General features: G+C 47.4%; 1 protein-coding gene and 1 non-coding gene across 2 annotated transcripts in view; both read right to left on the reverse strand.

The window, feature by feature from the left end:
• Window positions 1-22,419, reverse strand: part of HSPA9 (heat shock protein family A (Hsp70) member 9) — a 31,327-nt gene extending 8,908 nt beyond the window's left edge. The window contains exons 1-13 of the mRNA XM_075900138.2: window positions 22,216-22,419; window positions 20,323-20,381; window positions 17,849-17,936; window positions 17,557-17,738; window positions 16,261-16,385; window positions 14,225-14,298; window positions 14,033-14,139; window positions 12,309-12,471; window positions 11,471-11,563; window positions 6,647-6,856; window positions 3,459-3,686; window positions 2,202-2,306; window positions 39-156 (exon numbers count right to left, since the gene is read on the reverse strand). Coding sequence (XP_075756253.1) covers window positions 39-156; window positions 2,202-2,306; window positions 3,459-3,686; window positions 6,647-6,856; window positions 11,471-11,563; window positions 12,309-12,471; window positions 14,033-14,139; window positions 14,225-14,298; window positions 16,261-16,385; window positions 17,557-17,738; window positions 17,849-17,936; window positions 20,323-20,381; window positions 22,216-22,275 — 1,612 coding nt within the window. The 5' untranslated portion in view covers window positions 22,276-22,419. The remainder of the gene's footprint in view (window positions 1-38; window positions 157-2,201; window positions 2,307-3,458; window positions 3,687-6,646; window positions 6,857-11,470; window positions 11,564-12,308; window positions 12,472-14,032; window positions 14,140-14,224; window positions 14,299-16,260; window positions 16,386-17,556; window positions 17,739-17,848; window positions 17,937-20,322; window positions 20,382-22,215) is intronic.
• Window positions 2,673-2,744, reverse strand: LOC112544600 (small nucleolar RNA SNORD63). The gene has a single exon (XR_003087943.1). It is a non-coding gene; the product is annotated as a small nucleolar RNA SNORD63 (small nucleolar RNA).
• Window positions 22,420-23,104: the final 685 nt, after the last annotated feature.

Genomic DNA, 23,104 nt, shown 5'->3' on the forward strand with positions numbered 1-23,104 from the left:
GCCCCTTCCCGCAGGGATCCCGTGAGGGCTGCACTTACTTTGCTGTTCACGTCCGGTCCCTTTATCCTTTGCGGAAACATGCACAATGCCGTTAGCGTCAATGTCGAACGTGACCTCGATCTGCGGCACTCCCCGGGGAGCCGGAGGAATTCCAACCTGGAAATGGGAAGTGCTTGGCCATTAGCTCCCCAACAGATGTGGGCTTGGTGGACAGGCCTCCAGTGCTGGGCACATCATCCCCGTGAACTGCCAGCCTCCACGCAGGTCCCAGGATGTGCCTGTCAAAACTCACGTGGCAACTTCACTCTGGCAGAATGAATGGGGCAGCCCTACCTGAACACAGCAGCACTCGTCTACCTAGAAGGGGAAGCAGCTATACATGCCACAAGACGACCTCACAAGTAGGCTTGGAGAGGAGCTTACAGCAGAAGCAAATGCTATTTCACAACTTAATGCCCAATAAGTCACTTCGCCCTCTAATGCACAGTAGGGATGTTAAATATCGGTTAATTGAATAGTCGATTAACCTCGTGAATTCTCATCTGTTACTCGACTATTCTATAGGCCCCGCTCCCGGGGACAGCAGCCACGCCCGGGGAGCCCCCTGTCACCCTGCGCTGCTCCCTCTGAGGCAGTAGCATGGGGTGCCAGGCAGGAGCTGGTCCACGAGAGGAACCAGGCCAGGGGAAGCTGAGCTGAGCTCCCGGACCCGGCACGAGTCAAAAATGACCTGGGCTGCCTGCCCACCTGGGTCCCAATACATTTTAAATGCAGAGCCACAGAGGGGGTAGGTCATGGACCCAGCACAAGCCACGACTGAGCCAGGCTGCTGGCTAGCCTGCTCAAAAATGTACTGGCCCATAAGCATGAACCATACATTTTTGCTTTATCTGATCATTGACTACACTATTACATCCTTAATGCATGGCACTACGATCCATTTCCTTCAGTGAATTACTTGGATCTATTCTGGGCCCCAGCTTGCGCAATACACTCCTTGAAGCTACCATGTTTAAATGGTGAGATTCACCGTTCAGGAGATACACAATACATGCCAGTACAGGCTGATTATGTATAAATGTCAACTAATCAGCCACACTGACCTCAGCAACTATGATCCTATACACAAGTCATCATCTGGAGTACGATAACTGATGTCTAACACAATCTTGGCTGCTCTAAGGGGACTTAGGGCTTGTCTACCTGGCACCTTTTGGCGCCAAAACAGTGAAAGCGCTTACTCGTCAATGCAGCTTTTGTTGGGAGAGACACCCAATTTTGGAGACAAAAAGCTTCCAGCCCTGCAAGAGACTTGTCTTTTCCCTTCCTTTTACAGTCAACTAAGAGTCAGCGTGGACTCTGCCGTTAGTTTTGTCCGGAGAACTGGCTTCCACCAGTATCCTACAATGCCTGCCTTGATGGCTCTGCTCAGTGATTTGTGATCTGTGCTGCACTGCAGGCCTGCACCCCTCCCCTTCCAAAGCTCCTGGGAGTACCTTACAGCTAAGTGAGCTTCTCCTTTTGGGGAACAAAGAACACATCATTGGAAGGCTTCTGTTCTGCCCTGCTAGCAACATCACAGCAAGCAGACTGCTGCTGTAGGGGGAAGGCTGGAGAGACAGCTGTGCTGCTTTGACGTTTCTCAGCACAGAGAGTCCACAGAGTTATGAGGAAATCCCAAGAAACTGATATCAGCTCTGCCATCCCACAACACTACACTGTAGGATGCTTACCCACAATGCTTTGTTTTATCAGTGGACAAGGAGCTAGCAATGTGGCCATGAAACATCGATGACGCGAGGCAGAAAAACTAGTGACACTGGTTTTCACGTTTGGCGACTCTTGGCACCAAACCTCCCCTGGATAGACACAGCCTCAGGGGGGGGAAATGGGTGATGGGCCAGCTATTGGATGCCTAAAGGACAACTGGAAAACAACATGGTTCTGAGTTATCTTGAACAGGATCTAACATCCCAGGTTCCATGGGTACAAAAATCAATGTCTCTCCTCAGAGCGTTTCGCTACTACCAGCAGGCTGACAGCGAGGCCTACGGATTTACAAACCAGATCACTCAATCAAATGGCTTCTGTTCAAGTCCCCACGTTCAAGGGAAGGGGGGGGGGGGGGTCAAACCAAATGGGAGGAGGCTTGGAACTTCCTCCAGGCAGTTTAAGGCCAGGAACATTGAATGGAAACATACCAAAGTGAACTGGCCAAGAAGCTTGTTGTCAGAAGCCATCTCTCGCTCTCCCTGGCACACTTTGATTTCCACTTGAGTCTGTCCATCAGCTGCGGTAGAAAACACCTGTAGAAGGGTGGAGGGGAGCAGAACAGTTAACAGCTTACAACCCCTGAATGGAGGGAGTTACACCACACTCTAAAGCACAGAGCCGCATGAACACTAGGAAGTTTGGCTGGAGGAACAAAACCACTTTCCATGGTTTATCCCTCCACCACTCAAGCATTAATACAGTAAAGATTTTAAGGCAAAAAGAAAAAAATTAGCAGGCACCAGGGCAAAACGCCAACCCAGGCAGTCAAAGTGCTTGCAGGTGGGTCAGAGAAGAACAAGGAAACAAGCCCTGGAGCCCAATCTTTCAGTACCCTTGCAAGATGGGGAAGGATCCTCCTCTACGAGTCCAGACCAGCAAAGGCAGCTTGGGCTGGGTGTTGTGCTCAGTTGTATGAAGTTTCCGCACCAGTTCTCTTCAGAATGATGTGTTGATAAGTAACATCATTGCACACACCACAGCCCAGGTCTAACCCAAGATGAAAGCTCAAGGGATTTCCCACCACGTTCCGAAGAGGGAAGCCGAGTTTGATGGGTTGATAGCTACCTCCACCCCTAGCAAAGAACAGGTGCTCACTAATCGGCCTGTGTGGAATTCGACCTACGTTTTGGGGGTGGAAAGATTCCTGGGATCTCCTGCTCCCCCCACAAGGCCACACATTGCAGGAGCCAGCATTCACCAGCTGAAGCCCTCAGCCTCAGATGGTTGCTAGAGAGAACAGTAGGCACAGCCTCTCTCTCTGCCATGAGAACGCATCTTAGACCTGAGCCTAGAAGTGATACCACATGACCACTACCAAGTTGGATCTTCACTGGGTATTCCCTGTATGGGGTGACCCACTTTCTCCCTCCCTGGCCCAAAGGCCATGTCCATGGTGCTACCTCTGCACAGTGCTTGCTCCTCCAGCCATGCTGCCATGACCGTCCCACTGCGCAGTTTCAGTCTGCTGGGCCCTGGGGAAAACAGATGGCATGACCCCGACCCTCGTGGGCAGCATTGGCAAGGGGGAAAAACACCACACTGACCACAGTGTCTCCATAGGACTTAAATACAGCGACAGGGCAGCAAGAGAACATGGGGAGCTACGTCTGCAATTGTGCTGTCCCCATGACAACAGCCCAAGAAGTCCATTAACTGACTGTTACCGAGATGTTAGAGCCCCTCACCTGGCTTTTCTTGGTTGGAATCGTCGTGTTCCTGTTGATGAGCTTAGTGAATACACCTCCCAGAGTCTCAATTCCCAGGGACAAGGGAGTCACGTCCAGCAGCAGCACGTCGGTGACATCACCAGCTAACACGCCGCCTTGAATAGCAGCACCAATCGCAACAGCTTCATCGGGATTCACTGCTTTGCTAGGAGCGCGGCCAAACAGGTCCTGCACAGTCTGCTGCACCTGAACGAGGACAGAACACAGCCCAGGTCAGTCCCCCCCAGGTGTAGTGACAGTCTGTATGAGGGAGGAACCCCACCTTACCTGCCCTCCAACCAGCTCAGTCACTTTCAGCTTCCTTCCTCCACCCCTACTTCTTCCAGAAACAGATGCGACAGCTTCAGATCCATGACTGGCTCCTAAGCCCCCATCCCTCAACTTGCTTCTCCTAATGCCCAGATGGATGGACTCCGAAGCATCCGTATCTGCCCCATGCCTGTTATCACCCAGGATGCCATAAGACTGGCAGTACCTTCTCCTGGAGCACTGCTTCCAACCCAAGTGGCCAGCAGCGACTCGCCCGAGGGGGGACGAAGAACACTAGAGCGGTCCCACGCACAACAGTAACACAGCAACCTTCTGCGAGACCAGAACAGGGATCACTTATCCCAGCGGGGCACAAGGCCAGCACGCTCGCCTCTCCAGTGCTAGGCACGGCTACGGGGACTGAAATGCAATAGCAAGCGCAGTCCTGTGGGACGGGTCAAAAAATCCACAGACAGGAGGGGCTCCCCTCACCTTGTTTAATGCAGCCATACGGCGGGCAACAGTGATCACAGCCCCTCGTGTAATGTGTTTCCGCAGGTACTTTGCGCTCTGCTTTTCAGAGCAATATGCTGACAAACACACCTGATCCACGCCAGAAGTATCCAGACAGGAGCTCACTTGAGTGTTTGAAACACCCTACACAGCTCTATTCCACCCCAAGGGGCCCAGCTTCACTGCTGGCATTTGAGCTGATGCTCACAGTTCCCCTGCACCTGAGTGGGGTTAGTGGAACAGCTGTTGTCAGCAAAGGTGAGCACTGTGCCCCTGGGGAGCCATGCGCACACCCTGGAGATTAGGCCCACCTTGTTAAGGGTGAAACATGCAGAAGTAGGGATGCTAAATTTCGATTAAGCTGCTAATCGAGTTGTCGATGGAATTTCCATCCATTACTCGATTAATCGATAAGGAGGGCACTCGCTATCCCTTTGCACCTCTCCCTTTGACATGTATGAAAACCACCTGTGGCTCTTGTACATTTCAAAGGAAGAGGTGCAGCAGGGAACCCAGGTGAGCAGGAACCTGATTGCTGTGCATCTCCCTCTGAAACGTACAAGAGCCGCCCCCGGGACAAGAGGGAGCATTACTTCTGACCGCAGTTGCCCAGGGTTGTCAAATTCCACCCCAGCACTGGTGTGAAGGGCAGCTGGACAAGACAGCCCAAGAGGCAAAAAGCTACACTACTGCGTGCAGTAGACAAGGCGCAGATCTCAGCATGTCTGTGCTCAACTCGGCCTGCAGTTAAAGCCGAGCGCGCCTAGCCAGGGAAGCGTTATGTAACCCTCCGAGGTCACATGGTGCCCAAAGGTATAAATAGGATTCTGACATTTAAGTAGTGTCTTCCACCCCCCAAGGATTCACAGTGCTTCAGGAAGGGTTTCCCCCACCGTGGAAATGAAGCCACTTCTGGGGCGGAGGGAGACAGCTGTTTAACCGCGTACGATAGGACATAACAGACTCAGAAGCCAAGGAAATCACAGCACCCAGTTCAAACTGCAGGGATTTGAGCCAGAGGGAATAATCACTGGACTTTGGCCAGGGCAGCAGCTTTTAGCAACTTCTGTCCTGCAGACCTTACAGAGACTGAAGCCTCAGAGGGCAAGTCCACGCACATTTAGGAGCCTACAGGAACCCTCAACAGGCAGATTAGCAGGGCTCATGCCAGCGCTCTGAAAGCTGCTGTGCAGACAGCCCTTTTAAGTAATCGCTCCCCAGCAAGTTACTCTGGATCCTGGATGGCCGTCAGTTGCAGAGAGAGAATTAACATCCGAAGAGCACCACAGCCCGTACCGAGTACAGCTTCACTGTTCTCCGCTGACTGGGGCAGAATTATTGGGGGTACGTCCACATTGAAAACAAAGTCATGGTCGGGCTGTCTCAGAGCCAAGGTTAACGGACTCCGGGGCGTGGGGGGTGCTGCAGGGCTAAAACTGGCAGTGCAGATATTTGGGCGTAGGTCAGAGCCTGGTCTCCGAGTCCCTCCCAGGCTGGAATTCAGGGCCTGGGCTCCACTGCTACTGTTAGCCCTGCAGCATAGACCCATGTCAGCTGATCTGAGCTCTGATACTGCCCTGGGTCTTTCTTTGCTGTGTAGACATCTTAAGAGACCTCACGCAAGCATGCCTCTCACTGACTTCAGGGGAGCTGAACGGTTCTTTCTGGAGCTCAGAATCCAAAAGCCCTACATCACCAGCAGGCAGCACCTAATCTTCAAGCCTGTGTGTGCCAGAAAAGCAGGTCTAAGTCACTTGCTGGTGCTTATCCCCATTGTATGCAAAAGGCAAGTGTCTAGGTACCCAGAGTGAAAAGCATACGGCCAGTAAACCTTGCTCATGCCAAGGAGCAAACGCATAACCAATTATGCATTAGCAGCAGGTGATAGAATGACTTTGCTGACAGCCAGAAGAACAGCAAAGCTGCAAGATCCCTAGATGGCGAAGCTAAGTGACAAGAGGGGGTGAATTCCACAAAGGTCACAAGCCTGGCAGCGGCAGACTGACCACACAGTTGCTCTCCCAGGCTCAAGAAAAAGCCTTGCGTTCTAAATCTCAACAGCTTGTGTTCAAATGCACAGCAGGAGCCAGGACCAGCAATTTGTAACTCCTGCCAACTCTCACTGGTCTTGGCAAGGTTAACCTGCCACCAGACAGCTCCCACCCCGGATCACACAACCACCCCAGCAGGGAGTGGCGGTCATTCTACCCACACAAGCAGGCATGTCTGAGCCTGGCTGCCCTCCCCACTCACCCTGCTGACTATGTAGGCAGCCCCTCACCTACAGCATCTCCCAAGTTTCTGGAATTGAGACTTCTCTTTGCAGGTCCCCTTTAAAATGCCTTTGTGTGACCTGGTGCCCGCCAGAGGGGAACATGCCCTACCTTAGGCATTCTGCTCATGCCACCAACCAGGATGACTTCACCAATGTCGCTCTTGCTGACTTCAGCGTCCTGCATGGCTTTTTGGCAAGGCGCCACCGTCCTCCTGATCAGATCTGCTACGATCCCCTCAAACTGGGAACGACTCAGCTTCAAGTTCAAGTGCTTTGGTCCAGAAGCATCCATAGTAAGGTAGGGCAAGTTAATGTCCGTCTGCAAAACAAGAATTCGCTGGGCATCAGAAACAGGAAATCAAGACAAGCAAGTGTAACGGCTGTCAGTATTGAAACGTCACAATTGATCAGTTACAAATGAGGCCAACAGGTTCTTGTAAGAATCCCTTTAGGAATCTTTTGAAAAAGATCCATCTTCATACATGCTGTAAGATTTCTGTACATCTTTACCCCATGCCCTATAGCCTCTGTTTAAGGAGGCAGATCACACTTTGTATTAAGGTTGCACTTACAAATGGCTTATAAAGGATAAATTAATATTATAAGCAGGTTACATTAGGCTGTTTATAACTCTGACCTGTTAAAATGATGTTTTAAAGTCTAACTTATTATAAACGACATCGACATGGAAACAATGTTAAGTGCAACCGCAGATCCTTCGTGGCAAAGACAAATCCCAAGTGTTCTTCCGAGTTTCCCCAGTTGTGGAACTCTTCTGCAGATTTAATCTTTTAAAAATTTTACAAATACTTTACCAGGCTCTGCTCACAGTAACACTGCAGAGCTATGCATTTTTTTTTTTTTTGCTGTAACCAAGTTCAGTAACCACACAGGACTACAAAAAAATAATCCATTAGCCCCTTACTGCATACAATGTGTTTGACCAAGATCTCTCTGAGGTGTTAAAGAAAAAAAATCCAAGTAGAAGAAAATGACAGGACCGCATAAAGGGCAGTGCACACAGCAGAAAATTGTATTTGCTATTAAGAAAAATCTAGAAAATTTCACCAAATACCTCTATTTTTAATTTGTATGCAAGACAGCCTACTTCACTGTGGTTAAAGGTATTCAGCAACGAACCATTTACCCACAAACCAAATAACACCTCTATTTTATAACATGTAAAGATGAGACCAAATCAACTGAATATTTTAAGCAACCATTTCCATTTACAATTAAGCACCGGGCATTATAATTTCAAATTCTCATTTTCTCCGATGAGTTATGCAAGAGTTAAAACCCAGTGTCCTACTGCACTAATTTTAAGGCACACGGAAAGAACAACCAAAGTGCTGAGTCATGCTGACACCACAAATCACTGCAAAACATTAATGCCTCAAGTCACTCACTCAGTGGAGCAAGTCTGTATTGTCTAAACTGATCCCTTGTTAAGCTGGATAAAAACCTGAGGATTTAAAAAAAAAAATCTGAATTTTCAATTTAAAGTGGATTTTTAATTTAAAAAAATTAAAATATCAAAATTTCTCATTTAAAAGTTAGTTACAATTAAGTCCCATGACAAACATGCCACACCTCCACTTACAGTCTGATAAAAGTGAATTAATGGCTCTAGTCTGTCCAGCCTGCTAGCTCTGATTCTCGAAAGCTCTGGGCTTTTCATTTCTGTTTCTCAGCAGACTAAGGCCACGTCTATACTTACTGGTGGATCAAAACTCTGGAAGTTGATCTTCTAGCGTTCCACTTAACGGAACTAGTAAGGACCTGCTAAATCGAATGCTGAGGGCGCCCCCGTCAATGCTGGAACTCCCACTCCTCGCAAGCAACAAGGGAAATTGGCAGGAGCATTTCTCCCATTGACCTCCCACTGTGGGGACAGCACCGAAGTTTGAATCTAGGTATGTCAACTCCAGCTACGCAGTGAACAAAGCTGGAGTTGAGTATCTCAATTAGAACTTATCCCATGGTGTAGACCTGACAAGTAACATGTGCAAGCAAAGACAAGGTGGACAAGATTGGTTTTGTTCTGTGTTTATGTGGTAGAGGACCTGGGCCAATCACAGCAGAAGAGTTAGTTAAAAAAACATTGTCTTAAGACAGGCAATATATAGGAAAGGACGGAGGCAGCACAGAAAGGAACAGTAGAGGGGACTGAAAAGAAAAAGGGGAGACACTGAGCACACACACAGCTTTCTATATTCACTCTTGCCACAGAAAAACTCTGTCATGGTTTCTGGGTGTAAGAGACCCTAGCTGGGAATATTTTCAAGAAATGTATTCTCTGCGTAAGAGAGAAAAATGAGTCATATGTAAGCAGTAGAAGATAATGATGCAAGGCCAAGCTGCAAGAATGAAACACCGTAAGGAAAACTGCTTATTTGGGGAAAACTATGTGGATGAAGATGTGGGTATGGCTGAGTGATCAACTGGTTAGTAACTTAATTCATTTACTTTGCAAGGCATCATTCTTCAAGACTCTTTATGCCTTTTACTAGAAATGTGACATGACAAGTAAATTCCCAAGCTATTTGCTGTGTTGGATGTTAGGAAAATAGTTTAGTTTAGCTAATCCTTATGGCTTGTTTAACTCGGTTTAGAATATATCACTCAAGTACACAATACAAAAAAGCTGCAGTAAGAGAACTCTAGCGTTGCCAGTTGCCACTTAATGTCTATTTCTTATTTTAAATTACATTATACATGCCCCTTAGATTGGAACAGCATGGCCACAGACCATAATGGTGATGCCTTAAATCTACTCCCTATGGGTATGTCTACACTACCCCACTAGTTCGAACTAGCGGGGTAACGTATGCATACCGAACGTGCAAATGAAGCCCGGGATTTGAATTTCCCGGGCTTTATTTGCATAAGCCGGCCGGCGCCATTTTTAAATGCCGGCTTGTTCGAACTCCGTGACGCGCAGCTACACGCGGCACGGGCTAGATAGTTCGAACTAGCAAGCCATTCCGAACTATCTAGCCCGTGCCGCGTGTAGCCGCGCGGCACGGGGTTCGAACAAGCCGACATTTAAAAATGGCGCCGGCCGGCTTATGCAAATAAAGCCCGGGAAATTCAAATCCCGGGCTTCATTTGCACGTTCGGTATGCATACATTACCCCGCTAGTTCGAACTAGCGGGGTAGTGTAGACATACCCTATTTTACTTCATCATAACTCAGCTTTTCCGAGGGAACTCCATTCTATACTTGTTTTCTCAAAAAACAGAAGTGACAATGAGTTCAATGGGACTTAATTTTGGAGAGTAAGTGCACTCTAAACAGTCAGTTTTAGCATTTTTGGCACCCTGTCCCTTGTTACTGCCTAAAACCAAACTCTCAAATAGCAAAATCAACAAACTTCAAAAGACTTGTCCGAAAGCTCTTGCTTATTTAACTGTTACTGGTGCAATACACAAGGATTTCCTGGTAGAATGGAGAGTATTTTCTAAGATCGTCTATAATCTAGCAAATCTGAACATGTTATCCATACAACTGGCCTAAGGACCAGGCTTCCTGTCATCTCCCCACTTTGCCAACCAAAGAAAACTCCCACCCAGAAATAGCAGTATTCAACCCTATAACAAATACTACACCAATTCTGGAAATTGGCAACAGAACAAAGACTCGAACCCAGACTCTGTCTAGTTGACTCCAACACCACCTAAGTGAGGCTGCTTCCAACGCTGACACATAGTTCCTTGTTAGCATGGGATACAGAGGGGGATTGGATGAAGCAGAGGGTGGGGAGCTGACTGCAGGAACCAGCTCTCAGGGTCTGGTGCGCAGGTGGGAAGCCTCCAACCCGTGGTTTGGATCAGGCTACAGCCCCCCTGCTTAATTTTATCTGGCCCACAGCATGCTAGATTGCTCCACTATGTGGGAAGCTAGAGTGCCAGGCAGGGCAGCTGTCCTCGCAACCACTAGGCAGCAGGGACAGACTATCAGGGAAGCTGAGTCCACATGCACCTGTCCCTGCAGCTCCCAATGGCCAGGAACCACAGCCAATGGTGCTTCAGGTATAATTCACATGCAAAGCTGCTTGGCCACATCATGGCAGCTTCCAGGAGAGGCACGGGGCTAGGACAAGGAGCAGCTTTCTCTGACGCTGCTTACCTCAGGCATATCCCGTCATCTGGCCAGACCCCACCCCCCTCACTCCACCCTCCCATATCCCAGCCCTAAGCCTTCTCCCACACTGCAGTGCCCCCGTGGTGCACCCCGGACCCCTCATTTCTGTCCCACTCCTGAGCATAGGAAAAGCCCATAACCTGGCCTCCTCCTTCCCCGCACCCATCCCCCCCGAGCTGTGCGCACTCCATGACTTTTTTCTGTGGGTCAATGGCCCCAACAGAAGAACAGTTCCCTACCCCAGTCTAGTGACTAACTTTTGTGTGAAGCTTTTAAAAGACAGCAGGTCTTGAAATGGATTATTTTCTTGTCTTTATGCAAATAAGTCATTCAGTCAGTGGTTCCAAATAAATGGCTAGAAATAAAGCCACAATGTATCAGAAGCAGGATTATCACTGCCTGCATGCCCGCCACTGTTCTGGAATAAGTAGCACGCAAAGCTGATAACAAGGTCTGATATTCCTAGAGGAGAAAGAGGACATCTTTTGGAGTCACAGCTAACAGGATTAATATTCCTACCCAGGAGGCAGAAACAGACGCAGTTGTTCTCAGCTTCAAGCAATTAGCTTGCATCACCTAACAGATGTTCTCATTGTTAATACTAGTATTAGCCTGTCAAAACAGTTCCCTACAGAATGGTGTCCTTCACACAGATTCAAGTTTGTTTTACCAAGCGACATTGCCAGTTTTATTTGTATAACCGGTAAAGACCAGCCAAATGGGAACACAGCAAAGTGACATGTTAAACTGGCCCACGAATGCACTCTATTAACCCAGCCATCTCACCTGCACAGAGGAAGAGAGCTCACACTTGGCCTTTTCCGATGCTTCTCTCACTCTCTGAAGCGCCATGTTGTCTTTAGTCAGGTCAATACCCGTCTAACCAATAAGAAACTTGTGTTAACAGAATACCTGAGTCTCAAAGCCCCCCGGCCAGGAGCTGACATTTGGCATAGGTCACCCCGCCCCACTGTCAAAGCACTGCAAAAATTAAACATGGAGTCCTAGTGATTTGTCTGCTTACTCCCCCCTTGGATAAATAATACATTCATTTAGCATTTTACATACCACCTGGTGAAGTAGTTTTGTAATGATATACCCATCAATGATTAGAAGACTGGGGCAGACGCTAAAGGTAACAGGATCAATGATGGAGTTAAAATTAGACTGCACAATTTCCTGGCTGCCACCCTTGTGTCTCATCTCTGAGGCAGTAGCACCATGCAAGCATTTGTGCATTTATCTTGCCAACTGCCTTATAATATAAAAGGCAGGTGGATTATCCATGGGACAATCCCACAGAAAAAGTGTCAAAGAAACACAAGAGTAGAAGTCTTGCCATTCTGTTAGACTTCGACACCTCTGAGCTGTTGACTCTAGTTTGTCATTTGTCTATAGCCAAATAGGAGGCATATTAGAAAGCAGCCTAATGAGTCATTTTAACAGCCTACACTTTCAGTATTTAGGTTCATAGTCAACTCAACACACCAATACAGAAGAGGATCCTCATCCTTGTAAAGTAATTTGAGACTCCCTAGCCTAGAGAGCTGGTTTTCGAAGCACTCTTAGCAGCATTACCCAAATTTCACAAGGCATGTTATCCGTGCCAACAGATGACATTTACCTCTCTCTTGAATTCCTTAACAATATGTTGGAGCAAGGCCTGGTCAAAATCCTCACCACCCAAGAAAGTGTCACCGTTGGTAGATTTCACCTCAAAAACTCCCTTCTGAATTTCCAGAATAGAAATATCGAAAGTGCCACCACCTAAATCATAGACTGCAATACTAAGACAGAAAACAGAGAATACATGTCAGCACTCTTGAAAGAAAAGGTCTTCAGGTGTGAACATTTTCAAACTCACGAGACAGATGCAGTCATGGGAACATTTACATCACACTCATAGGCTATACACTGTCTACAAAGATGAAGGCCAATAGCCGGTCTGATCCTTTATTCCTTACACATCCAAGCGCCCATTTGAAGACATCCAATTCCCAGTTCGACCGGGAGTGGGGATGCACAAGGAATGAAGAATTGTGCCCATCATGTCAGTTCAGCATCTGGTTTACAGCAATATTCCATTCTTTCATCTCCTCAAAAACTGCTGAATAGTAAAACTGCTGAAGGTAACTTCTCTAAGGGTGTGTCTAGACTACAGGGTTTTGTCGACAAAAATGGATTTTTGTCAACAAAACTATACCTGCATCTACACTGCCACTGAGTTTTGTCAACATAATGTCGACAGAACTCAGCAGTTTTGTCAACGGCTGTAAACCTCATTCTATGAGAAACAACACCTTTTGTCAACACCTTATTGCATTTACACTGTCCTTTGCATCTACACTGTCATGTCGACAAAACGGCTTGCTTTGTCGACAGAACTGGATGCAGTCTAGACGCTCTATGTCAACAGAAGCTTTGTTGACAGAAAACTTCTGTTGACAAAAGCCTGTAGTCCAGACATACCCTAAGAAGAGAGTTACCAAGCTGATGTAATAAGCCCAATTCCTTGCACACTTGGAATTCTTGACTTCAAATGAAGTCTGGGTGCACACGGACTGCATGATTGTGCCACTATGTAACTCTGGTCATTGTTATTGCCTGCCCTGCTAGGGAAGGCTTCTTCAGGGGAACTCCATATTCCCCAATGCACTGCGCCTCCCACGAAACAAAACTAATAGAACTGGATACTGCAGTGAAGCCAGCCTTATCATTCCTATTAAAAGGGGAGGGAATTTGTGGTTTGCCCCACAAACTCATAAGGCAAATGAAGGTATGAAGCAAAAGCCCCAGCACATCAGTCATGAAGGCCAGGAGGAGCAGAGAGCTTACACAGCACTGCAGGCTATAAAACACTCTCTTCAGTAACATGCATTTAGTTTGCAAGATCAGTCACCACAGCAAAATTAAGGTGACACAGAAGAGAATACAAATAAATGTCTTAACAAGTATACAGGGGGGAACTTCTTTCCAGAGGCCAGTAAGCCTAAACCTGAATAGAGAATTTTGCACTACATTTACGCTTAAATAAATAGAACCACTTAACCATTTGGAAGAGCCATGATAAAACTATTGCTACTAACCACAGCTGAGTTTGCTTAAATGAGTGGCGTGCAGTCATGCTGCTGCTAATTAATCCGAGATGATGTTTTCAAATGAATATCCAAGATTTGGAGGGAAGGCATGTTAAACTGGCAAGAATGGAATAAAGCTCACAGGAACTGGGGTTATCTAAGCAATATGGTATCAACCGGCATTGTAAATAAAACAAAAAGTCTTAAATTATTACAAAAAACCCTAAAGTGCTCTGGCTAAGAGGGGTGGCAATTACTAGCAAACATTTACACTTTGTCTTCAGATTTGTCTAGCCCGTAAGCCAGGGCAGCAGCAGTTGGTTCATTAATCACCCTCAGAACATTGAGTCCAGAAATCTGCCCAGCATCTTTAGTAGCCTGAAAAAGAGAAGAAAGTTGATATGAGAGAGAGAAGTTAAATCCTCTGATCAGACACAGGAAACCCAGGGGCTCAAGACCCTACCTGCCTCTGAGAATCATTGAAGTAAGCAGGGACAGTGATGACCGCATTCTTTGCTGAGTGTCCCAGGTAGTTTTCTGGAAAAGAAAATCAGCAAGTTGTCATTGTTTGTCATACCTTCTGTAAGATGTTGGCGCTTGATTTGGTTTATAGCTGAAGGAGTAGAAACAGAACACCTCAATCTGGGCTTTGTAACTACCCTCACTTTCCAGACAGATGGGAGAGGGACCCAAAGCTTTTTTCATTTTTAACATGGGAGTCTCAGCAGAGAAGAGCTTAAGACCCCCTAAAATAGAGGGTCTTCAAGACATTTCTATGCTTCCCACTAGTGATCAGAAAACAATCTTGAGGCTACACCTTTACTTAGGAATATATTATATTTTAGTCAACAGACTTCTTGCCCCTTTGGTATCATTTGTATGATTAGTTTGTCCAGGATAAGTACGTTTCACAGAAGGCTTATATCCTGCAGATTCATATTTGCAAATAAAAATGTATTTTATGGGTCAAAGAAAAGCTCCTAGTCCTCTGTCACATCCCTATTTAGTAACTTGCTGTTCTCCTTCAATCAATATCGAAAGTAGAAAAATTCATCATTAAACACAAACCTGTGCAAGCATTTGGAGGCCTGCTACCCCTCCTAGAGATTTTACAGCACTTCCTTTTGTTTGCTTTCATAGTCTTCGAGCATTCTATCCAATTTCCAGCCTTGGAGTGACTGGCCTGTCTGGGATGTGGGTTGGCCTGCTGCACAAATCTGAAACATGCCATTTCCAGAATCCAGAGGCATTCTCTGACCTCCCTCTTAAGCCTGTCCCTCCATCCCTGCTAGCTACTGCAAAGGCTGAATAATCGTGTATAGTCAACTCCCATTTGCAGTCTTACTTAATCATGTAAGAGAGGTGCACAAATGCTCTCCAACCCAGACTGCAGGTGAGGGACAGTGAGGGTTCTAGAACTAGATGTCAAACTACCTCAACCCATCAAAGTTGAGGAACTTCCTTGAGATCACAGTACAGATCCAAGGGGAAAGAAACCACAGCTCCTACAGCCACTGCTAGCCAGGGAGAAGTCCTTCACATGAGGTCTCTCTTGCATTTCTTTTAGGACATCAACTAGTCATGTAAGAACCAATTCCACATCATTCCCGTCAGCGAGTGCCGCAAAACCCAACTAGGCAGAGCTTAACTCACCATGTAGAAAAGCAGCAGGCATAGGAATCTGAGATGTTACAGCTTGCTAGGCAGCAGACCTAACCCTGTTTGAATAAGTCAAACCACCGCTGTATGGATCAAAAGTAAGTGGCCATTTGTGGCCAGCAGCTGCTAAGCCAAGAGACAAGTACCAGGAGTCGATAAATATAAAGTTTCTCAATAGGTTTTCCTCTGCACTGTTACCTGGATGAGATGAATAAGCACACAGAGGAACTTGGGAGGAGAAAGCATTTGTATGGTACTTCTCAGCCAGCGGACATGACTGGCATTTTCAAGGCTTTGCAGATAGAGACTTTAAATGAGAGTAATCAGAATAATTTTTGCCTGAAACTCTGTCCAATATCCCAATGGGCAGTACAAAATTAAGGGGCCTTCGTTCTCCAGGAAGGTAATGCATAACCTACCACCTTACCTTATCCATACACAAGCTGATGTAATTCAGGCCATGGTTTAGAATAGGGATATAAAATCCTAATTGGTTAACCAATTAAAGGAAGTCGGCATGGGGGGGGGGGGGGAGACGGGGGAAGAGGGAAGGGCTGAAGCAGTCCCCCTACCCCTGGGCAGGAGCTGCTCCAGACAGCCTGAGCAGCCCCTGCCTGGGATGGAGCACCATTGTCTATGGAGGGCAAAGCGCTGCTCCAGCCCCCAGCTGTTCACAGGTGGTGCTTACAGCTTCTGGTTAAGAGTGATGCTTACCAGTGAAACTTTCACATCCCTAATTTAGAAGAGACCTAGTTTTAATAGTAGGCCCAACAGACTTATCAGACACCTAGCGCCAACTTGGGCTCCAAGAAGTCAAAGGTAGTAAACACCTGTACCAACCTGCAGTCTCCTTCATCTTCATCAATACAAAGGCACCGATTTGGCTTGGAGAATACATCTTCCCATGTGCCTCTACCCAAGCATCACCGTTGGAGGCACGGACAATTTTAAAAGGAACATTTTTACTGAAACAAGAATTTCACATTGAGTCAAGTTTGTCTAGGTAACACTTAATGCATGATGTGAGTACTTCAGTATCTCAGCCAGAGGTCAATTACAGAATGCGATAGGCAAGTCAGACTGGATAATCATGACTGGCTCCTTCTGGCCTCCAAGTCTAGGAGGCTATTGTGAATATACAGCTTGTATTGCTGGTTCATCTGACACCACTCAGACATAACTTGGTTTCAAAGAGAGACCTTGAGTAACCGTTCCCCTAGCTGCGTCTGGTGTAACCGGAGCACCTGGAAAGACCATTTACAAGGACCCCAGATGCAAATCACTGTGTTTCTTGAAAAAGGCCAGTATGAATCTGTTGGACTCAACTCTGACGTATTATGGCACCAGCTACAGCCAAGGTCCCTGGGTAACCTCAGCATCACCCAATCTGCTTCCTCCCAAAGGGGCCTTTACAGACCCTGAACTTCCTGACATCACTCTTCACTCAGCTGCCAGGGACTCCCAAGCCCTCACTTGCAGCACTGCAGTTGGTGCTTACTCCCATCACTGCACTCCTCTTCTAGCACTGCAGTCATTCAGCTCCCCAGCCCAATCTCGCTGCCCGTTAAGTGCCTTGCTGCTGCCCTCCTCACCGTACATTTACAGCCACCCTTCATATGACTTCTCTCCAAAGAGGACCTACCAGAACACCCACTTTTTATCACATACATAGTTAAAAATGTGCTATTGCTACAGAAATCACAACTGGAACCCAGTGTGTGCACATGACTCTTCTCTGCAACCCGGCCTTTCACATCTCCCAGCTCTCATTTTTTTCTTGTATCCATTCGTTATGGCAACCCTTTCTTTAGAATAGGCTGTAAGTAGAGCTCTGCACATTTTTGCAGATACAGATGTGGGTATAAATTTGACGCTGCCACGGGATCCTGAAGCAGCAGTGCCACATGGAGTCCGGGGTCTGGCCCCAGGCAGCACTGCCACTTTGAAGTACCCCCTTCTTCCCTCTTTCTGATAGAGCAGCAAAGGCAGGGGAGTGACTAGTCGACAAGCTTGTCAACTATCCAATCAGCATTTGCTGATCAGATAGTGGACTTGTCCTTCACATCCCTATTCCTGAGCACCCTGAACCAAAAATCTTTTCAGAAAAGGGGAGTAGTTGTAATCAGTTTTACTTACATATCTTTCTGTACTTCAGAATCGTCATAGCGCCGTCCAATGAGGCGCTTGGTAGCGTAGAATGTATTGTGGGGGTTAGTTACTGCCTGTCGCTTAGCCGGCATCCCAACCAATCGTTCACCATCAGCTGTAAATGCGACAACAGAAGGAGTAGTTCTGGCACCTTCGGCGTTTTCCAGCACCTACATAAAAAGGGTGAAAGGCTATAACCTAGGCTAGGAAAACTACCTGTGAAAACAGCAGCATCCATTCCCGCTTAGAAACAGGGCATTATATGTTATCACTCACTCACCTTTGCTTGTTTTCCTTCCATAACTGCCACACAAGAATTAGTGGTGCCCAGATCAATACCAATAACAGCACCTTTGACTGCTTCTGAGCTGCAAAATACATTTAAAACAAACTTTAGGGTTACTGCTAACAGAGGATGCAACTGGTGAAAGCCAGAAAGCCTTCTCCCCCGGGAAGATAGGGAGATGGAAAAAATACCTTTTAACCACAGTCTATCTACAGTTGGGGAAGCAAATCTATTTTCCACTCAAGGAAACTGGAGAACCCAGCTTATGTTGAAAATCAATGTTGTATTAGGAAATTGTGGCTCTGTATTACATTTTGTCTTTGTGTCGTCTAAATTCTCACTTTGTTTTCTATGTTCTGCTATGAAATCCCCTGAACTTTCTATTGGCTAACATCATACTTTAAAGACTGAAGAGTCTGTATGTTATTTGTGAGTGTGGTCCTTCAAAGACTGATGTCAAGTCAGTTCCAAAGTAAGCAAGCATCAAGTCTCACATGGAAGGCTTTATTCCTTCTACCCAAGTAGAATTAAGCTAAAATAAGTTAAACTGATGAGAATTACTATCTGTAGCTTACTATTTAACGTTTACAATAGTTTACTCTAAACATAGTTTTGATTACAAATCCCCACGTAAAAGGTTAGCCCCTGCTTTCTAACCTGAACAATCCTTTACTGATTTATTCATTTATAGGGCAAACTCATGAAGAGTTAATACAGAAGTTCACGGCTTTTTTTTGCAGTCAGAGTCCCCATCTGAATGTAATAATTCAGATGCTAGTAATCACACCTGTTGCAAAGCAGCTGGTTGGAGGAAAAAGGCAAAGAAAGATGATTGATCAGTTTATTAGGCAATTCTCATTGTGGAAAAGTACACATCTATAGTAAGCAGGATTTCCTAAGGCCTTGTTGAGGTCCTCAGAGTCTTGGAATATGAACCCACAGCTAGCTGCCCCTCACCAAGATAGAATGCTGACATTTTTAAACCTTGATTTCAGGATAACAATGGGTAGTATATCTTAATGAAATTATTTACAGGGGGACACTGGTTTAGGGGGTCACTGAATATCCTATTTCCTTAGAGTTTACTTGAGAAGACTTGCCTTCAGGCACAATTATACCAATTCTGCTGACATGCAATGAGTCAGAAAGGTAACTGCAGTTATGAGCTTTTCCTCTTTGATCTCGCCCTATTCCCCGCCCACTCAACACCTCAATTTCATAACTTTATTTGGTTCCAATGCTTAACGGATTACATCAACTATGTTGTTTTGATCAAGTTACAGAACAGAACAGAATCCCTCATGTTTGTTTTTACCCTTGAAGAAATACATTATGAGGGAGCACAAACTACAGGTTGCACCTCCCTGAACCTCTGTGGTCTGGTAGGACAATGGATGTTCCTGGACAAGAGAGCCACTGGACAGAAGGGCAAGCAGCTGGGAGCCCTGCGCAGGGAGAGGCTGGTGGTAGTGGACCTCCCCATATCCAGCAAATTCCCTCATCCAGGACCGGTCAGGTCCCAAGGGAGCCAGACCAGGGAGGTCCAAACTGTACTTCAAACAAACAAATGAAAATAAACTGATCTGTAGAGCTGTGGATCCTTCTCCAACTTAACAGAAGAAACTAATGATAATGCCACCATGGTTGTCTGGTAGTGATTTGTCATACCCATTTAATGTTTTGATTTCATAAGAGATGGGGATTCCTTAAAATAAACCTTCTCCGGGAAACAGAGTTCTAGTGTTTTCTGAGAAGTTCAGGGAACAAATTAGGAGAGTCAGTCAGTCTTGGAAGAATTTGCAAAAGGCAGTGCTAATACAGGAGTCTTCCATCACTGAATATAAAGTAACAGGAGTATTTTGATTGTACCCACAAAACAAATGTTTTTGCTTCAAAAGGACTATCACAGGCAACTATAGAAAAATGGATGGATTAGATTAAATAAAACCCTTGTTCTTATTTTGGTTCAAATAAATAGGCGTGTTTGGAATTGTATTAGGTCCAAGAACGTAACATACAGCAGGAGATTTGTTGCCACAGTTAGACTACATGTATACTACAGACCTTACGGTGGCACAGTTGTAGTGGTACAGCAGTGCCACTGTAGAATCTCCTGTGTAGCTGCTCTCCGTCAGCAGGAGAGAGCTCTCCTCCTAGCATTAGACCACCAGCACTTTTTTCTTAGTGCAACGTACATCTGTCAGTGCTGTGTTTTTCTTCCACACCCCTCACGCACAGAAGTTTAATCAACAGAAGCAATAGTGCAGCCAAAACCTATGTATCTGATCTGTGCAATGCTAGTTGTTTTGTTTCCTTTTATTTACCTCTACATACATCTGAGCAAGGATTTCAGATTATGAAGTTGAGTCAATTTAAGTAATAAGATTGTATTAAAGAATTTTTGCTTTTCTTAACAGTTCAATTTCTGTCTCAAAAAAAGAAAGGGGAGGGGGAGGAGAGATACTTACGCATACTTTCTGCTTGACACAGTTCTGAGAACATCTTGACTTAGAGTATTCCAGACTGCCTATAAAATAAAATCAGGATATTACATGAAGATTTCTTGCATCTTATTTTGTTAGGATTACCTCTGATCCACTATTTTAAAAGGACCTGTACCTATGCTAATAATAATAATAATAAGTGATACCCTCTAACACCATACTAGCTGTGTATTTAATCCTCAAAATTCCTTTAACTGAAAACTAACCAAGGACTCAAGAACATATTTCAGTATATTCTACAGCCACACAATATTCACCTTAGAAGCTCTATTTCTTGTTGGATATTTTATATGATGTGTGAACACAGTAGAACAAGAAGCAATGGCCTTAAGGTGCAGCAAGGGAGGTTTAGGTTGGACATCAGGAAAAACTTCCTGTCAGGGTGGTTACACACTGGAATAAGTTACCTAGAGAAGTTGTGGAATCTCCATCTCCATCTCTGGAGACATTTAAGAGCAGGTTAGACAGACATCTATTAGGTATAGTCTACAGGGTACTTGGTCCTGCCATGAGGGCAGAGGACTGGACTTGATGACCTCTCAAGGTCCCTTCCAGTTCTAGTGTTCTATTATTCTATGACCCATATTATCCTAGCTGAGCAAATTTCCTGGCATAGAAGATCATTGCTATGAACACACACTAGTTAAGCTTGTTGCAAATAGTGCAGCATGTGAAGCTGGACCTTTAGCATGAAATACACAGCAGCAGATAAACATTAACATATTTCTTGCTTCAAAGAGTAGACGAAGGGACAGTTTCAGTCTTTGAAAGAGGTTTAGGAGATGAAGAATGCACTATATACTTCAGTATTTGTGTGTGTTCGTGTAACATCTCAATACAAACTGAGCCCAACCAGGAGAACAGAATGCTGCTTTGTTATTGCTTCAGAGAATACAAGCCCTACTTGCAGACCTGAGGACAAGCCATTAGAGCAGAACTGAGGCCAAAAGGAAGAATAATGGCTAAGGCCTGGTCTACACTTGAAAATTATTTCAAACTAGATACACCCTGTAGAGCATCCTGAGATTTTGACAGTTTAAGTATATAGGCCAGGGAGTTTGAAAACCGAGCTGCTGATCAGTATTGAAAGGGACTTGCAATGTGATTCCATATTGAACAGCTTAACCATTTGCAGGTCAGTTGCCTCATCTGTAAGAGCAGGCATCACATTTAACTTACAGCAGGGGTGGGGAACCTTTTTTGGGTTGGAGGCCACGGACCCACAGAAAAACCAGCTGGAGGTCACACACACGAGAGAAGCAAAAAAGAAAAACCAAACCCTCGCTGCTGTGGCCCCCAACTGAGGAAAAGTCCCTCCCCCCATCCCCCTCGCACACCACCCAGGCTAGTAGCCTTGGGGGCAGGCTGGGGGGGCTGGAGCGCCAGCGCAGTCTCGCCAATGCTGGAGGCGGGGAGGGAGCCCCAAGGGCCGGATCCAGACAAGCCAGGGCCCCCATCCTGGCCGAGATGCGGACTCCCGGCAGGGCTCGCAGGGCGGGGCTGGCGGCAACGGTCAGACCCGCCTCTGCCCGGCCTGCGAGCGGCCGAGCGCCCTGAGCGGAGCCGCACGGGACCGGGAAAGCCCCGCACCCCGAGCGCCGCCTCCGCCGGGGGGGGAGGGGGGGGCGGCGCCAACCAGCGCGCCCCGCGCTGACCGTTACGGCCCCGTTCAACGCCCCGGGGCGCCCCTCCCCCCCCAGCGCTGCGGCCCCCGGGGCGCCCCTCCCCCAGCGGCAGATCCCCCCCCCCCACCCGGGGAAGGAGGCGGCGATTCCAGGCTTGTTACACAACCCGGCACGATGCGGGTCCCGCCCCCCCCCGGCCCTGCGCTTCCCGCCTGCCCCCGGGGCCCCGCACCTGCGCGAGGCCGGGGCTGGCGGCGGCCCGGCGGGCGGCGGTGCGGCTGGCGCTCAGCATGGTGCGGCGGCGGTGGGGCCAGAGGCTGTCACGCGGGGAGGGCAGGCGGGCTGCGTAGCGGCTCTTCTGGAAACCTCCACCCACGTGGGCAGGGGGCGGCGCCGCCCGGCAGGGCTGGCGGCGGCAAAGGCCTGGCCCCGCACCAACGCCTCAGCGCTCTGCACCGCAAGGCAGGCCGCTCCGGGGCTCCGCGCCACGCCTCCCCGCGCCCGCTGCTCGACCCCGCGCGGCGGCCGAGACGCTGCCCTGCACAGCTGGGCCCTCTGAGGGAATTCCACTCAGGCATCGCGATGGGCAGCTGGGGTCCTGACGGCGCGCTGCGTGCTCAAGGTCGGACGGGATGAAGTACTGGGAAATTGCAGCGGCCTTGCGTCAGGACCCCCGCACACTACGCGTGCGCCGGTTGGAGGGGAGCGCGCATGCGCCACCGGTGCTTGCGCCGCGTGGGGGGGGGGGGAGAAAGCATGGCACATGCGCAGAGGAGCTAAAAGGGAAGCGTCCATTTCTTACGCAAGCGCAGAGGGCAGGCTGACAGTGCCGGGGAGGGGGAACCACGTGTGCGCTGCTCCCAGGGCTTTGCTACTGAGCGCATAGGGGTGTGCTGAGCCAAGCCATGTGGCAGGGCAGGGCAGGGGATGGCGGCGGCCAGGTGTCCTGATATTCGGGGCTTTGTGTCATGTAGCTGGAACAAAAAACAGGACTGTGCAGCACTTTAAAGACTAACAAGATGGTTTATTAGGTGATGAGCTTTCGTGGGCCAGACCCACTTCCCCAGATCAAATAGTGGAAGAAAATGGTCACAACCATATATACCAAAGGATACAACTTT

This window comes from Pelodiscus sinensis, chromosome 16 (assembly GCF_052426305.1).
Source record: "Pelodiscus sinensis isolate ZL-2025 chromosome 16, ASM5242630v1, whole genome shotgun sequence".
Classification (NCBI taxonomy): Eukaryota; Metazoa; Chordata; order Testudines; family Trionychidae; genus Pelodiscus; species Pelodiscus sinensis.